General features: G+C 49.3%; 1 protein-coding gene across 6 annotated transcripts in view; it reads right to left on the bottom strand.

Annotated features, from left to right (window-relative positions):
• ZDHHC3 (zDHHC palmitoyltransferase 3) overlaps window positions 1–18,025 on the bottom strand; it is a 60,375-nt gene that overhangs the window by 9,052 nt on the left and 33,298 nt on the right. For 3 of the 6 annotated variants that reach the window (XR_012090650.1, XM_007983912.3, XM_007983909.3), the window contains 4 exons: window positions 9,511–9,607; window positions 8,735–8,816; window positions 8,525–8,608; window positions 4,984–5,114 (listed from right to left, as the gene is read on the bottom strand). Coding sequence is in view for 5 of the 6 variants with exons in the window: in XM_007983912.3 (XP_007982103.1) it covers window positions 4,984–5,114; window positions 8,525–8,608; window positions 8,735–8,816; window positions 9,511–9,607 (394 nt within the window). In the remaining variant the exon portion in view is untranslated. Of the gene's footprint in view, window positions 1–854; window positions 2,549–4,983; window positions 5,115–8,524; window positions 8,609–8,734; window positions 8,817–9,510; window positions 9,608–18,025 lie in introns of those variants that run through there. The other 3 variants (XM_007983916.3, XM_007983917.3, XM_038004069.2) reach the window with 3 other exon arrangements.

The raw sequence follows: 18,025 nt of genomic DNA, 5'->3' as shown, positions 1-18,025 counted from the left end.
TTCAGTCGTTGTGCTCTCGGCAAACTGTTATCAGTCTGAATAAAAATGAAATAAAAATGCCAGGAACCTTGGGGTATTCCTATCTTCTGAGTGCAACTGGTCTGAGAGCTTAGAAACATTGACTGTTTCTAGCCAAGGCCTATACAAACCCAGAGGCAGAATCCTATAGGATATCTGAAGGAACCCCACTCTGTTGGAAAGATAAACATAGTATGCACAACTTCAAAGGATGAGTTTCTATTTTTAGGACTAAAAAAAAGTCCATGCATCTTCAGCACTGTCTGCTGCATTCCTTAGAAATGCCAGGGGGAAAAGAACTAACCTGTCTTACTTTAAAAAATGCCCTAGAAGATGGAGTATTACCAATCTCTCTCCCCTAGGGGAGGCCCAGAGCTGCAGCCCCGCTCTAGTCATTTAATACAATCACACTTCTTTCATATACCTAAGTGAACTGCATATTAAGAAAAAATTTTTTTAAAGCATATGGAGAACAAATGCTATCAACTTGATCTAAAACAGCATTCTTTTTTAAAAATCTTAGCATCTCAGCCTTGCCCGTATCGCATGAACAGCACCGTAGAGGCGAGTCAAAGTTGACTGACTCAGGAAAGCTCTTAGGAAAGCCCATCAACACACAGGAATTGATTCAGGCTGCAGAAAGCCAAGGAAAGAGGCCTCGTGGGGCAAGCTGATTCAAGAGAGGGACCATAAATGTATTTTAAAACCCAAAAAATAAAGTATCCTCATTCATGAGATGGAGCAATGAAACACCCAACCGGAGAAAACTCAAGTAGATTGTGGACAGTCAGCCTCCCGCTAACGGTAACACCTCAAGAGAGATAGCTAAATCAGAACAGGTTTTGGAAAAATTTTATTGCATTTTGTTTCCATGTGGAAGCACTGACAGAATTGAAAAGAGGCAGCATGTTCCACTTACTTTTCTGAAAAATCACATGGCTAGATTCACTTTCGCCCTACCCAGGACAGGATTGAATAAACCTTATCTTCTACCCCCACCCCAAGCAAAAGCTAAAAAAGGGGGTTTCTGGCAATTGCTTAAAAAACAAATCAATGTGTGAGAATTCCCAGATGGTAAATAATCATATTTGTCATTTTTGTACTTGGAGGGCACTCCCTACCTCCTTCACCTCTCCCCACCACCACCACCTCCTTCAAACAAGACTGACACAGGAAGTGCCTCTCAAATGGAAAATCTATTCTGTCCCAGTGCCACAGGCTTAGGTGTGTCTGTGGATTCCAGCCAATGGTATGGCCATATGTCAACTTTGAAAAGGTGGGGACTGTGAGGTAACCCCAGCATCATGGTCATCTCCACGCCAGGACAACAGTCTCCCAGGTTAAAATACAGATAAGACACAGGTACGTGCACATTTATGGGGGTTAAATATCAGAAAGTGAATCCACTTTGAAGTTTATAAAATGAGAAGGGGATGATGGCAGGGCTGTACGTGTCGGGCACTGGTGCCTATTGCAATCAGAATCCACACTGCTTAACTGACATCTTGCTGGGGAAGAGAGGGAGAGGGGGTGGTGAGAGAGGAAGCAGATGTAACAAAGGAAAAGGTAGCTCGCCTGAAATTGTGTAATTTTTTTCCCTCTTGATTGTATAAGGCATTTTGAACTGGAAAAATGTCTTTCCTTCACACTCTTCCAAATAATCACAGGGAATATAATTGCTGATTTAGAATACAAATAAGACCTCTTTCATCTCTCTCCCCACTCCGCCGCAAAATCATTCTACACACCCCAAGCCCATAAAGTACAAGGCAGGTCATTGCTTTGCGAGTTAGGAGGCAAACTGTGTCCAGCTGGGGGATGAGGTCGCTGTGCCAAGGTCCCTTCCGAAGGCTCCAGCCCTGATTCTGCCCTTCTCAGGCCTCAAGGGGTAAAGCATCCGTCTTCGGTGAGGTTTTAAGTCCCATCAGGGAGCCCGTCACTGCCTCCTGGGCAGTGGGAGGTCAGGGCCCTCCTGGCTTGCCCATGCATCCCCTGCCAGGTGTCCGAACTATTCCATCCATGCACAGCGTCACATCCACTCAGTTAGTAGAATGGGCACAGCCCGAGACAGCACCCTCTATATTAGTCATGCCAGACAGACAGCAGAGAGAAACCAGAGGCCAGAGAAGTGATTTTAAAAGGAAAAGAGAGCAGCTTCGGTCACCAAAAGAAATCGAAAGGATGGTTTTTAAAAAATAAAATGTGGGGACTTTTTTTTTTCTCTGCAATGCTCAGCCATTTTACTTGAGACATAAAAAAAGTTTTAAGAGTAGTTGTTTTGCTTTTTCGATTTAAACATTCATGAGAACAGATGGGACGGTAGTGCTGTGGTGTGGGCTTGTGTCTGAGTGGCCATGCTGGTCGGGGTCCTTCAGACCACATACTGGTACGGGTCTGCCTTCCCTTGGTCTGGCGTGGCAAAAGGGCTGGCCCAGCCTAGAGAGAAGGGGTGGCCAAAAACGGCTTTCATGTTCATCCATTTTGTTTTTTTAGCCCATCTTCTCTCTTCCTTTTTCAATTGTTCTATTCCCTGAAAACAAGAACAATCATACTTTCAGTCAAGCACTGCATTGCTGTGGTTTTTGGGGAGGGATGTCCACAGTGAGAGGTGAATGGAGTAAATATTTCCTTTTTAAAGCAACAAAGCTATCTATATAATACATCTTTCTCATAAAACGTGTCACTAAAAAAATTTCTCCTTTTCTTGGTGGGCACTCATTCACAAGTCCCTCCAAGAAGGGAGGGAAAAAGCAGCATCATCAGCAGCGCAGACGCCACTGCGTCTAAGTGTGCCAGGCCAGGGTGTGTCGCGTCTCTCCAGCTCTGGCCCCTCGCCGAGCTCTGCAGAGGCACTCTTCAGAAACTGTGCTGGGCTGTGGATGGAGTGCTATGAAGGCTTTGTCACTAGAGGCCTCAGAGCTGTTGCGGAGCTCGCAATCATCATAACCGATGATGGCCGTTAATTTGGGAGAGGTTTCTAGGAAGTCTGACGCTACCATGACCACTTTGCAGACAAAAAAAAAGTAACAAATCAAATGACTGCTCTGGCGCTGTGCGTCTCACCAGCCTGGGGGATTAAGCAGCACCCTGCTTAGTGGGGCTGGTGAGACACAAACTGAGAAGGTTGAATAGGAGTGACAGACCATGAATGAGGGGAGAAGTCACCATAGAGGAGGAAGGAGGAGCGATTAGTACAGGTTAGAGGGTGGCATGGCCAGGCCAGCCAGCCTGGCATGGCAAAGGTCCTCCTAGTGGCTCCTTTGGGGAGAAGCATGGTGGAGACCTATGCAGCAGCTGTCATGGAGCCGGTGCCACTTCCCCTGCTAAGTCTCAGGAAAAAACTGGGGCTGGAGGAAGAGCTGCTTCCTCCCCGTCTCCCTTCTTCAGATGGAGCTGGTCAAAGGGCAGGGCTTGAGAACAGGGCCCCTGCCCAGACAGACAGGAGAGAAGCAGCCTGGCAGAAGCCTGGCCAGGGGTCTGTCTGCTGTGGTCTCTAGTGAAGGGGTGCTGGGAGGACAGCCGAATTTGGGTCTGTCTTCACAACCTAGGGACCTGGGAAGGACACAGGGCAAAGGGAAGACACCCTTTCCCAGGTGGGGCAGGGCCCTCCAGCTTTCTCCTTTCCTTCCAACATAATTCTCTTTAGGAATAGTCTTCTCAGGGAAGAACGGCTAGGACTGGGGCCATGAGAGCTTGCCTTCTGGTTCCCCCAGACCGTGACCTGGCAGTATCCCAATGGCAGGGGGGTCCTGAAAGAATCCCCATCGGATTCCCTGTAGATCTTATGCAGAAAAGTTGGTCATGGTTACTGCTTGGATACAGGGCTGGATCTAAACCATTGGCTACTAGTTTTACAGAAACTCTTTTGCAATGACATCATTTTTTATAAAAGAAAAAATGTTGCCAAAAGCCCCGCAACCTTCTAAAAGTTGCCGAAAGACACGCACAATGGTGCTCTGGCAGTGGGCAGCACTGTCCCTTCTTTGCTCTGCACACGCTCCTCTAAGTCCACAGGGGAAGGCGCCCAGCAGCAGTGGGAGGATGTCCTATGAGCCCACTCCCAACGCTGACTACCCATAGGCCCAAACCTTCACCCAGAGCCCTAGACCACTGGTGAGAGCTGACCCTGAGAGGGCCTCAGGACATCAGGAGTCATACAGGGATGGTTCTCAACCTCATGGCTCTGCTTGTTCCTCACACCCAGAGCTAAGTGCCGCCCCTTCTTCCTATGTAAATCCCCAGAGAAATGCCCATATCACAGCCAGGGATTGACCACCTTGAGGTTTTCAGACACTTCAGGAAGGTCAGGAGATAGCAACAGGGGCACCAAGGGAATAGGCCCCAGTCTGGCACAGCCAGCAGCCTCAAAGCTTCCAGCGAAGGTGCTGTGGGCAGATGGGAGGTGGTGGTGGGGGTGAGGAGAAGGCAGTGGACGAGGACCAGGGCTGGGCCGGACAGAGATGACCCAGAGGCCAGGTAAAAGCCTGCTGCCCTGGGGGCTCAAGCAGACCTGTCTCCTGACTCTGCCCTCAGGACCCAGGCACGGCTGGCAAGCTGACCTGCCTGTCCCAGCTGGGTTAGGGCACCCTGTCAACCACTCTATTTCAAGCCTGTGGCCCCCAGATGGGAAGGGTGCCCTCAGTGCCTAGTGGAGTGTCTAATGCAGTACAGCATAAAGGAAGACCTGTCATGGGGGGATGGAAGGAAATGTGGTAAAGGCAGCCTTTCAGCCACGGCTGCTGGGCCGCACTCCTGGTGTGATCTGCTGTGGCTGCCTCAAGGCTGGAGGACTTGTGTGTGGATGAAGACGACCCAAATGTAACTGCAAACAAAGGAACTGTGCCCTGCACACCAGCTGCCTGACCACTGGGCTCCGGTCTGACTGTGAGCAGCTCTCCCAGCAACACTGACCCTGGGTCCTCCCCATCCCCAGGTGCGGAAATGGCGGGCAGAGTGCCTGCTTACCGTCTCATCTGTGCAGATGGAGTGCACCTGGGTCCCAAACATCACTGATGTGAAAATGAGGAAGAGTAGGCCCTCAAAGCACAGCAGGATGAGGAGAATCACCGTGGTGGGTGGAGAGAAGGAGCTGCACTCTGAAAGAGAAGACGTACATGGGGCTTGGTGCTGCCACCCACTGCCCGCTGCCCAGGTTCACCGTCCCACTGGGCTCCCACTCTCCCTCCCGCCTGCAGGCCTTCATTCCTCCTGGGTGCCACAGGTCCCTGGCCTCCAGGCTATGGTAAGAATCATCCTGGCCGACTCAACAGGCCAGGCCCCAGTTGGGGCTTCCCTTCCCTAATACAAATCATTCCTTGTTCACTGCCTCCAGTGCCAAGCACAGTGCCTGACACCTGGAAGGGCCCAGGAAGGCCTCTAAAGTGAGGCAGGAAGGCCTGACGACACCACAGGGGACCCTCCTCTCAGAGAGCACAATGCAGGTACCCAGGTGGAGATGCCTGTCCAGTCCTGCTACGGCCATAGGTTTTCTGGGCTTTCCTGTATGACATGCTGCCCCTCTATACCCCATTAGCTCACGGGCAGCTGTGGAGGATCACTTGGTGGCTTTGGGATTTTAAGCTTGGCAGGGGCAGTTGAACTGCCGGGGCTCAGCCTTGACTACAGTGTGAGGTAATGCACTGCCCCTGCTCCCAGGGACATCTGTAGCACTGAGGCCATCAGTGTCAAAGGCCAGGGAGTTGACCAAAGAGGCATGGGCCCAGAGTAGGTGCTTTCACTGTCCTGGCCTCCAGCCCCAGGGACCTGAGGCCAGTCCTGCCATCTTCAGGCCTCCACCCACTCCACTGTGAAGCAGTGAGATTTGACTAGAGGTATGGTTTGCTTTTAAGCAGCAGTCTTTTGTCTGAACAAAGTCTAAGTCAGAAACCCAGCGCATGGAAGAGAAACGCGAAGGTGCTATGGAGATAGTGGGGGTGAGCAGGGAGGGGAGGGCCCTGAAGCAAGGTGGCCTGGGAGATGGTGCTGGCAGACAGGCTAGGCCCCTTGGTTGGCACTCTTCACCTAAGGACTTCTGCGCCTCAGTGCAGTTGCCCATGCTGGCTGAGCCTGGGCTGTGGTTCGTTTATCGTTGCTTCCATACTTGTGTCTGTTTCCCTGGCTGGAAAGATCAGATCCTGGAGGGCAGAGTCGGGCTTCACTGATTCTGGGAATTAAGGGAGTAAGCACTCCATCCAAGCCGTCCTGCTGGCTCCCCCACGGGAATGTCAGGAGGGGCAAGGGAGGTCAAATGTGGGAATGAGCTTGGAAAGATACCAAACACCATGTGGGTGACAGGTAAGAAGCATCTCATCTACAATGCGTATCTCCTCAGGTTTCCCTGGGAACTTATGGATGCCTCCGAATGATTTCTCTTCTTGGCTCCTTGTGGGGCAGGGCTTGGTTGGGGTGGCCACCAGCCTGATGGGCTGGCCGTGGGTGGCTACAAGTATGATGGCTTGGGCTGGGAAGGGTGTTGGGGAGAATGAGAGGCTCTGACATCTGGCAGACACCATGAGGTACAAATCCTGGCACCAATTCCTGATCATGAACTCTAACTACAAGGCTCATACTAATATTCTGTTCCAGCCCCTGTGTCTTTTCTGTCCTTTGCATTGTGGAATTACCTGTTTCTTTCTGTACTTGTTTGATAGCTGCCTCTCCCACTACACTTCAAACTCCAGGAGGAGAGGGACTTTGTTTTGCTCACTGCCGTACAACCAGCCTTGGGACAGTGCCTGACAACAAAAGGATCTGGGCAAGAGGTTTGGGCTTTCTGAGATTTTGTTTTCCTTTCTGTACAGGGGGATGCTTAAGAATTCATGAAAGAACATCTGTACAGTTTGGCCTTGGCCTGGCAGGAGCACATGGGGGTGCCTGCTGGACAAAGCACCTCCTTCTTATCTGCCTCTGCTGCCCTGGAGCTGGTGGCAGAGCCCAGGGCCATGGCCTGTTCTCCCTCCTTGCAAAGCAGCAAGCATCATTCCTCCGTGGGCTGGGCCTCAGGAATTACCAATGGAGTTTGGGGAGGTAGGAATCAGATCAGGGAGTGTGGAACCACCTCCCTACCCTTCTTTAAATATTAACTCAAAATGCCCTAATCCCGGGGGACAGCCCTCTGCCCCCGACTCACACCAGCTCCTACGGCCCAACAGCTTCACCAGGGCTGAGTAGTGAGGGCAGTAACGGTCATATACAGTCAACTCTCAGGCCTCAACTTTGGGGACTGACCTGTGCCTTCCCAGCCTAGCCGCCATAGAAGCTGGGTGCCTGAAGCCCACTCCATCAGGAATCCTGACCACAGTTAATCAAGAGCATGGCTGGGAGGACCCTGACCATTGGAGTCAACCGACAGGGCTAAAAACCTTGCTCCAGACCTAGGCTTGAACTACAGGCCCTCTTCTTAGCTGAGTGATCTTGGGAACTTGTTCATCCTCTGTGAGCCGTAGCTTTTGTCATCTGCAAAGTGGGAAGCATCTCTCCTACCTTGCAGGCTGGTTATAAAGGCAAAACAATACACTGCTCAAAAAGCCCTTTGGGCCATTCCTGGCTCCCAGTAGGCATTAATAAAATGGTCCCTTCCAGCACCATTCCATGACAGGGACATTTTGCCTCACTGATAGTCTGTGCTACCCCATCACCTGCCCACGTCTGTTAACTTGATGAGAGGTGGGAGGTGTTTGGGATGATAAAATATCCTAATTGGACTCCCCTGTCAAGTCACCAAGGCCACATCTGGAGTAGATCTGGTTCCCCAGGCCTAGCAGAAGGCATGTACTTCAGAATGCTCACCAAGTGATCAGGAACTTGCTGGCGACTCACCTAGATAGGCAGAATGGTAAGTTCTGCACATACACACTCACCCCTACCCTCCTCTCCTCTCTCTATTGTCTGCTAGCTTGACCTCTGCCATCTGACTTATGCCAGAATTGTGGGAAGAAGTCAGCATGAATAGGAAGAGCAAAAGTTCTAAAGACAGTGAAACAAAAAAAGGAGGTCCATAGAGGGAAAAGCAGAGGAAATACAATGTTCCTTGCTCAAGACGTTTGTCTCACAGATTGTGAGTGCAAAAGAGCCAGCCCAGCAGGTGGCCTCTCATTTCTTTTCCTCCAGCATCTATTGTTTTCCTTCAGGATCTGTGCAATCTTCTGGCTGGAGTTTCTTCCTCAGTATTTGCACATTTCAGTGGGATGCCTCTAAAGCAGGAAGAATTATCTACAATCTTAATGTAAATTCATCATTATCTGTGTAAGCAGTTAAAAAACAACCATCACAAAAACCAAATTAATAAAGAAACTCCATGTCCTTGCCAGAAAGTAAAAAATGAATCTCTGCAAGACTGGAATAAAATGACCTTTGATTTAAGTGCCTCATGGAAAGACAGAAAACAAAACTTCTCTCCCAGCACGGCTCCCACGCACTGGAACCGGCCTCTGTGCTTGCTTGGGGCCTGCATTTTCCCTGGGCACGCCCAGTCCAGAGGGTCTGTCTGTCCAACTCACGACTTTACCTGTCGAACTGACGTTAAGGGGCTGCATTTTTTCATGAAGAGAGATTCCAGCCTCTGCCATTTCTTCCCTGTTCAGTCCATAGGCTTTCAGGAGATTTAATAAAATGAGGTTGGTCCCCGGTACCATGAAGGAAATAAAGAGCCTCCCTGCCCCCGCTCAGGTCACACACCCACCCTGGAGCAGGGAGGAAGGTCTCGGCACATACTCACTTGTCCAATCTTCTTCAAAGCAATGCAGGAAGTGGAATCCCACCATGATGAGGGCGTGCAAGGAAATGAGGGCTATGTACATCTGAAACAGGAAACCAGTGCAGATACCATTGTTGTAAGAATCCTCTGACCTCATGGGCTCCCGGGACAGGGGCACTCAGAACTTGCCACTCAGGAACACTTAGCTAGGCCGAGGCCTGACCAGGAGGGTCCAGAGGGCCAGCTAGTGATTCCCTACAGATCCCCCTACCCCCAGCCCTGGGTCAAGTGAGCAGCCATCTCCGGGATTATGTGGAACCAGAACAGAAACAAGCCCGTCTCCCAGGCATGACCTGGGCTCCAGGCAGTCTGAGCTGCCTGGGACGGGGGTTCAAGTCTGCTGTATCTCCTCCCTTGAAAAGTCAGGGTACTGACTGCTGAGGGCCCTTCTAGTCCTTGCACTAAGTAGACTCCGCCTACCTGCAGCTCAGGATTTGAGGTCATCACCCAAACTGCCTTCTTGAGCTATTTAGGTCCAACACTTGGCATGGGAGCCCAGAATACAGCCCTTGCTCATAGCTAATCAACTTGAATCAATTTTCTAAACGCTCAAGGGAAGGGCTTAGGAACAGGCACTTGTTGAGCCAGAGAGATCTTTGGCAGGAAGGTGGAGATCTACAGGGCCAGGCAGTATTCTGAACAGCAGCAAAGAACATCGTGAATGCTGAGAATTTTCAAAGGAACAAAGTGCTCCATTGCTTCTTGGGGGGCGGGGCAGAATTTGGAAGCTGACTTACTGTAAACAGGACGAAGTACTTCTGGTTGTTCTCGCCGACACAGTTGTTGACCCACGGACAGTGGTGATCCATCTTCCGAATGCACCGCTTACAAACGCTGAAACAGCCCACAGGTCAGACCTTTAGGGTGTCCCCATGGTGTTGGGAGGGTCCCAGGGAACACAGAACCCATGGCACCTGCTCCACTCCTCTGAAATGGCTTCCTTGGGTACTGCCAGGGGTTTTCCTGGGTGTGTGTCACATGGGGATTGGGAGGCAGGGTCAGGACCCCAGGGGTGGCAGTCATTCCAGACAGGGGCACAGAGGCATTCTCCAAAGCCTCTTAGCTTGCTTAGCACATAAATAGGACGGAACTGACATGGCCAAGAAAGAGGCTGCTCTCCTGAGGTAATGGGGCTTACAATTTGGTTTCCTGAGGGAAAAAGAATGAAGTAGTTTCAAAAACTTGACCAAGTGGGCTAAGATTTGGAGAATGGCTGCTACTTATTTCCCCAAAAGACCAAACCACCAAGGGCTGGGTGGAAGTTCTAGAAGCACTATGAGGTGCTACCAGGGAGGGCCAGGTACCTCCACCAAGGAAGGACAAAGGACAGAAGAGAGGGCTATTTCAGAGCAAGATCAAGGACAGCAGGAAGCCCAGCTCCAATAACTTTTTGGCTCTAAGATGACATCCATTGAGTCAAAAAAAAAAAAAGCAGAAAAGTCATTTGAGTCCAGGCACGGTGGCTCCTGCCTGTAATCCCAGCACTTTGGGAAGCTGAGGCGGGCAGATCATCTAAGGTCAGAAGTTTAAGACCAGCCTGACCAACATGGTGAAACCCTATTTCTACTAAAAATACAAAAATTAGCCGGGCGTGGTGGTGCATGCCTGTTATCCCAGCTACTCGGGAGGTTGAGGCAGGAAAATCACTTGAACCCAGAAGGCAGAGGTTGCAGTGAGCTAAGATCGTGCCATTGCACTGCACCCTATCCTGGATAACAAGAGCAAAATTCTGTCTCTCCCCACCCTCCAAAAAAAGTCATTTGAGCTTAACTGTCGACCAGATCATTTCATTAATTTGCACATTTCTAACATTATTGGGATAATTCCTGGGCTGAGGCTATTTCAAGCTTATTTGATAGCAAGCATAAACTCACTCCGCCTTTGGACAATACAAAGTAATAATATGAAACAAGTGTCCAGGACTACTGGGGGCTTGAAAGCAACTGCTTCCCAAAGCTCAAGTTTAGAAAGACTCATTTGCCATGAGAAAGAAAAAAAAACTTTTTATCTGAGGAATGTGAGCCTGTTTAATTACTAGGCCTAGAGAAGCACTGAAATATGACAGCCTGTGACAGCAGTCACATCTCACACCCCACTTTTGAGATAAATAATTACCTGTTTTTTTTTTGTTAGATAGGATCTCCCTCTATTACCCGGACTAGAGTGCAGTGGTGCGATCACGACTCACTGCAACTTCCCAAGTTCCAGCAATCCTTCCACCTCAGCCTCCCAAATAGCTGGGACCATAGCGCACGCCACCACACCCAGCTAATTTTTTTGTATTCTTGATAGAGATGGGGTTGCCCAGGTGGGTCTCAAACTCCTGAGCTCAAGCAATCCACCTGCCTTGGCCTCCCAAAGTGCTGGGATGACAGGCATGAGCCATTGTGCCCAGTAAATAATGACCTCTTGAAGCTACTAGCTATGTGGGCTCTAGACTGATGCCAAGTAGCCATGGAATGACACACACTCTATAGTTCAACAATGTATAGCCAATCACTAATCAATGTTATTTCTGTAAGCCAATGACAGTTCCTGTCAAACAGCTTTGTATCAGCCCTTTTTGCCTTTAAAAACCTGCTTGTAAATGGGGAAAAGACGCCCTATTCAATAAATGGTACTGGGGATAACTGGCTAGCCATATGCAGAAGGTTGAAGCTGGACCCCTTCCTTACACCATACACAAAAATCAACCCAAAATGGACCAAAGACCTAAATGTAAAATCCAAAACTATAAAAACCCCAGAAGACAGTATAGGCAATACCATCCTAGACATAGGAATGGGCTAAGATTTCATGACAAAGACACCAAAAGCAATCACAACAAAAGCAAAAATTAACAAATGGGATCTAATTAAGCTAAGAAGCTTCTGCACAGCAACAGAAACTATCAACAGAGTAAACAGACAACCTACAGAATGGGAGGAAATATTTGCAAACTATGTATCTGACAAAGGTCTAATTATCTAGCAACCATAAGGAAATTAAACTAATTTACAAGAGAAAACCAATCCCACTAAAACACAGGCAAAGGACATGAACAGACACTTTTCAAAAGAAGACATACATGTGGCCAACAAGCATATGAAGAAAAAGCTCAGTATCACTGATCATCAGAGAACTGCAAATCAAAATCACAATGAGATACCATCTCACACCAGTCAGAATGGCTACTATTAAAAAGTCAAAAAACAACAGATGCTGGGGAGGGTGCGGATCCAAGGGAACACTGACACACTGTTCGTGGGAGTGTAAACTCGTTCAACCACTGTGGAAATCAGTGTGGCAATTCCTCAAAGAGCTAAAAGCAGAACTACCATTCAACCCAGCAATCCCATTACTAGATACATACCCAGCGGAATAGAAATCCTTCTTCCATAAAGACACATGCATGCAAACGTTCACTGCAGCCTATTCACAATAGCAAAGACACGGAATCAACCTAAATGCCCATCAACCTAACTGATGACAGAGTGGCTAGAGATGGGGTACATATACACCATGGAATACTATGTGGCCACAAAGAAGGGAACAATAGACACTAGGGTCTACCTGAAGGTGGAGGGTAGGGGAGAGAGGGCCAGAAAAGATAACTATTGGGTACCGGGCTTAATACCTGGGTGATGAAATAATATGTACAACAAACCCCCATCACATGAGTTTATCTACGTAACAAACATTCACATGTACCCCCGAACCTAAAATAAAAACTAAAAAACCTCCCAAAAACCTGCTTGAACAAAGGCAACTTGGAAGCATGTTTCAGGCTGCAGTCCTCAATGTTGGCCCAAATAAACTCTCTCGATTAATTTTGCCTGTTTCTTTCTTTAGGTCACCAGCCAAAAGATGTGCTCATTGACAATTTTTTTTCAATTCATTATTTTAATGAATTCTAGTCTCCTTTTTATTATCTTGGGGACACTATTTATTCAAAACAGGTTGAAATGCTATAAACAAAGCTTTGAAATAATACAATTATATTTCCTTTCTAAAAGGTCCTTAGTTCAAGGCCAGGTGTGGTGGCTCACGCCTGTAATCCTAGCACTCTGGGAGGCCGAGGCAGGCAGATTACTTGAGCTCAGGAGTTCAAGACAGCCTGGGCAACACGGCGAGACCCAGTCTCTAACAAAAATACAAAAAATTAGCCGAGTGTGGTAGTGTGCACCTGTGGTCCCAGCTACTCTGGTGGCTGAGGTGGGAGAATCGCTTGAGCCCGGGGTGGGGAGAGAAGGTTGCAGTAAGCTGTGATTGTGCCACTGCACCCCAGCCTGGGTGACAGAGCAAGACCCTGTCTCCAAAAAAAAAAAAAAGTTCCTTAGTTCTGCTGGGCATGGTGGCTCATGACTATAATCCCAGCACTTAGGGAGGCCAAGGTGGGAGGATTGCTTGAGCCCAGGAGTTTGAGACCAGCCTAGGCAACACAGTGAGACCCTGTGTCTAATAATAATTTTTTTTTTTTCTTTTTTAAAGCTCTTGGTTTCAGCTCGGAGGCGGCTAAGGTGCAACAGTCTTCGGTTGTCCCAAATCTGGGTTCACCCAAATCTGGGTTCATCCAACACCAGCTGCCTCTACCATGCCGCTGAAGTTCGACCTCAATGAGATCAAAGTTGTATAGCTGAGGTACACCAGGAGTGAAGTCAGTGCCATCCTATGTGGGCCCCCAAGATCGCACCCCCCCCCCCGACCAAGTCTGTCCCCAAAAAAGGTTGGTGATGACGTTGCCAAAGCAACTAGTGACTGGAAGGGTCAGAGGCTTACAGTGAAACTGATCATTCAGAACAGAAAGGCCCAGATTGACATGGTACCTTCTGCCTCTGCCCTGATCATCAAAGCCCTCAAGGAACCGCCGCGAGACAGAGAGAAACAGAAAAACGTTAAACACAGCGGAAATACCACTTTTCTTTTTTGGAGACAGAGTCTCGCTCTGTTGCCCAGGCTGGAGTGCAATGGTGTGATCTCGGCTCACTGCAAGCTCCAACTCCCAGGTTCAAGCGATGCTCCTGCCTCAGCCTCCCAAGTAGATGGGACTACAGGCATGGGCCACCAAGCTAGGCTAATTTTCGTATTTTCAGTAGAGACAGGATTTCACCATGTTGGCCAGACTAGTCTTTAATTCCTCACCTCAAGTGATCCACCCGCCTCGGCCTCCCAAAGTGCTGGGCGGGCTCATAGGCGTGAGCCACCATGCCCGGCTGGAAATACCACCTTTGATGAGATTGTCAACATTGCTCTACAGATGCGGCACCGACCTTTAGCCAGACAACTCTCTGGAACCATTAAAGGGATTCTGGGGACTGCCTAGTCTGTGGGCTGCCAAGCTGATGGCCACCACCCTCATGACATCACAGATGACATCAACAGTGGTGCGGTGGAGTGCCCAGCTACTTAGAAGCACAAAGGAAGACATTTCAATAAAGGATATTTGACAACTAGAAATAAAAATAAATAAAAATAAAAAAAGTTCCTTAGTTCACACCAGCTTTCCTCTTCACTAGCTTCCACAACTAACTTTACTTTGGGTTCTTGAAAAAGTGCAGAGTGGGCAATGGCAGTTGGACGCTGGAGGAAGGGCTGGGCATTGGGCATTGCTGGATCACACTCACACCACAGTGCTGGCTAAGCTCTTGCCGACCAGCTGGCAGGACAGGGAAAGCACAGGAGAAGCTCTGCTGGGCTGGAGATGTGCTGTCCCCTGGATTCCAGAACCTGGAAGCAAAGACCACTCTGGAGGAGTCCTCCACCACGGTGCTCACTCGCAGCCCAAGGAGGAGATGTGTGCATTCAAAGCCTTGCGTGAACTTTGGTGGCAATGCAGACCTGAGTCCGCTGAGCTACCCTAGTCAAACTGGCTAACTTGGAGCCTCCAGTTTCCCTTCTGTACAAAATAAGTTTATTATAAGGAATACATGAGACAGATATTGTGCCTGGCTCAGACGATGTGTGGATTCATACTGGTCTCCACCCTTGCTCTTTTCCACAACTTCAAAGGGCCTCACTAACACAGGCATGTTGAGAATGGGCATATCTCAGAGATGCTGGCCTGGTTCCAGAATTTCCCTGGGGACCAGGAGGGCAAGATAAGAAAAGGAGACACAAAAGGGACATGGGGGTAACAAAGAGCAAGCTAAGTACCAGCAAGTCCATTAGCCACTCTGTTTTTTTCTCTCTCTCTGTTACCAATTTAAAAAATACACATGAATATATATGTAAGTGTATATATATAATATATCTTTTTAAATTGGTAACGCCTGTTCCCAGTACACAATTTTAAAAGTGCAGATAAGTAAACAGTGCCGACTGAGTACTCCCTGCATCGTAGGCCTCAGGCACCAGGTGCCATGCTCCCTCCATAGAGCCTGTTTCTGGCATGTTCTTCGAGACACCAGTACCTCTGGGTTTCTTAATCCCCTCCCCATCTGGGGAACAAACTCCTGAGGGTAACCACCTCTCTGCTCCTGGCTCCTGAGCAGTTTCTCTTTCATCTGCACTTATTTTTAAAAGGGTTTTCAAGTGGGTGCTCTTGAGACAGTGTTGGCTCAGCGGCAGAGAGGTGCCAAGTGGCTGTACATCCTCTGAAAGCTGCCGAAGAGTTTAAACAAGCTCCTACAGCAAAGCTATTCTTCCCTCTCCTCCCAGCCTCTCTGGAGACAAGGTGTGAATACCAGGAAGCTGGGTTTCTCAATGGGCTGAGTCTCACTGGGCTTCCAAATTAGAAAGATACACACCTCAGGGAACAGGGAGAGTGAGTACAGGCTGCCGAGGGCCACAAGTGTTGGTTTAAAAGGCCGGTCCCTGAGTTTCCTGTTTTCAAAGATATGAAATGCCAAACCCACACTACCCTTCTTGGGCCAGGTGGTGTGCAGACTGGGTGGGGTGAGGCCCATCCCACGGTGGCTGGAGGCACTGCTCAGAGGCTGAGCTGCTCACAGAGGCCTGAAGGGTGCTGGGGCTGGAGCCTGGAGCAGCCACGGACAGGGACCAGAGGCAGATGCTGAAGGGCAGTGAAGGGCATACCACACCCTGCCCTGCTTCACCTCAGGCACCATCTGTCATGAGGAAGAAGAAAAAATGTGGGCCTCCCCCCACAACTCCTGACTCCCCATAGGGAATCAATCACCTCAGAGCCAGCTCTTTTCCCGGCCCCCACTGCATGCACATGGGCAGGGGGCTCAGCAGTGTTCCCTCCCTAGGCATAGTAGGGCAGCCCAAACATAAGGCCAAGGAAGGCTCATAGTTCACAGACTGAGAGCCTCTTCCACACACTCACTCAGCCATCTTCCCCGTTTTGGCTGTGGATGCCTCAATGCCTGAGGCCCTTTCTTCATTCTTTCCACTTGGCAAAATCTACCCTATCCTCTCTAAGGGTCCTTCTTGTTCACAGTCCTCTCCTGGCATTCCTTTCTGGCACGAATTCCAGAGTCTTGTGGATGAGACACTGTAAACTGGTGAGCTCCCATGGCACAGGGACCAAGTGTGCAATAACAATCACAGAACAGACCAAATACCCTAATTGGAGGTATTTGCGCCCTGGCCTTCCAGGTTTCCCAGGCTCCGCCTATGTTTCTATGTCATCACTGTAGAAGAAGGCAGATGCTTCCCTTCTCCCCTTCCTCCAGGTTTCCTACCATTTTTTCAGGCCCCAAACCTTGCTAGAATCCACCAAGCTCACTGGCTCATAGGCAGTCAGTTTCTCTGGGGCTTATGTGTTTCCTCTCCAGGGAGGTATGAGGGCTCTTACTTGGCACTCAACCCCAAAGGAGCTGGCTGAGGCTCTCTTGCTCATCCTGGGTGATGGTTCAACATGGAAACATAGCCACATCCCATGGGGATTCTGTCTCTCCCTATACCAGCACTTACCAAACTGTATCATGGTGGAGAAGTGTGCCTGCCCTGCTTGGGTGGGAGGCTCCTAGACCCAGGGTCAGGTCTAATCCACCTCTATAAGCTCAGAGCCAAGCCCAGGGCCCCCTTTAGCAAGGGTCAGCTGAATGAAGTCTCTGACACCACAGACAGGAAAGAGCAGGCCTGGGAAATGAGTTCAATTACATCAGACTGGGATGCTCATGTAGGGAAAATAAAAAGAAAACAGCAAGAAGGTACTAAGTGAGCCATGGCGTCACACACAGGTTTTCATTCTACCCCCCATTGGCTATGACTAAAATTATAAGCAAAAAAGACACCTACACCACATCCTGGCTCCAGCTCAGAAACGATTTTGGGAAAGACAGTGCAGTGGAGTGGAAAGAACAGGGGATCTGGAAGCAGGTCCTCACTTTGAGCTCTGGTCAAAGAAACTTAGGTTCTCCAATCAGCCTCAGCAGAATTACTCTGATCTCTCAGGGTCATTGTGAGCACCAAAAATGTATGCAAAATGCTTTAAAAACAATACTAGCGCTATATAAATTTTCTCAGTAATCATAACCATGAGAAAGATAAAACAACAAAAATCTGTCAGGGGCTCCAAGCAGCCCAGGACTGTCTCAGCCTCAGGGTGGGTGTCTGGGGTGTGGAGGCGGGGGGCTGACAAAGTCAGAGGTCTCTCCCTCCTCATGCAGAAGAACCTAGCAGGGGTGTCTAATCTTTTGTCTTCCCTGGGCCACACATAAGATACACTAACACTAACAATAGCTGATGAGCTAAAAAAAAGTCTGTGCATACGTCTCCTAATGTTCAAGAAAGTCTACAAATTTGTGTTGGACCACATTCAAAGCCAGCCTGGGCTGCAAGTGGCACACAGACCACGGGTTGGACAAGCTTGAAAGCATAAGCCAAATGCCATGGCCACCCACATTAGCATACATGGCTCCTCCCACAGAGTTTCCACATGCTTCCATGGTCCCGCTGAACAGAAGATTTGACACCAGGATGAAAGAGCATGGGGTTTCAGAGTGCTTCTCCTAGGAGGGAAAGATCCACCCACATACCATAGGGCTGGAAGGGAATACCTACAGGCGCAAGGTCTGGGTGTATCTGTGGTATCCACCAGGGACAAGGGAATGGAGACGGTCTTAAATTCTAAAATGCTGGGGGCAAACATGTGTGCACACATGCTGCACCTTCGCCTGAGTGGACAAGGTCGACATCAACTTTCTCTAACCAGGCAGGCAGCTTCTGGGCTCAAGGACTGTAAACAAACCCAGTCTGTTTGGGGTGCTGGGGATTCTGCTTATCCAAAATTGTGGGTCCCAGATGGCCTGGGCCACCACACACCATCACAAAGGAGCAGTTGTCAGCACGCATTTCTGAGGCAGG

The sequence above is a fragment of the Chlorocebus sabaeus genome, chromosome 22, assembly GCF_047675955.1.
Source record: "Chlorocebus sabaeus isolate Y175 chromosome 22, mChlSab1.0.hap1, whole genome shotgun sequence".
NCBI lineage: Eukaryota > Metazoa > Chordata > Mammalia > Primates > Cercopithecidae > Chlorocebus > Chlorocebus sabaeus.
The sequence above is the reverse complement of the archived record's forward strand: the minus strand, read 5'-3'. Positions and strand labels throughout refer to the sequence as shown.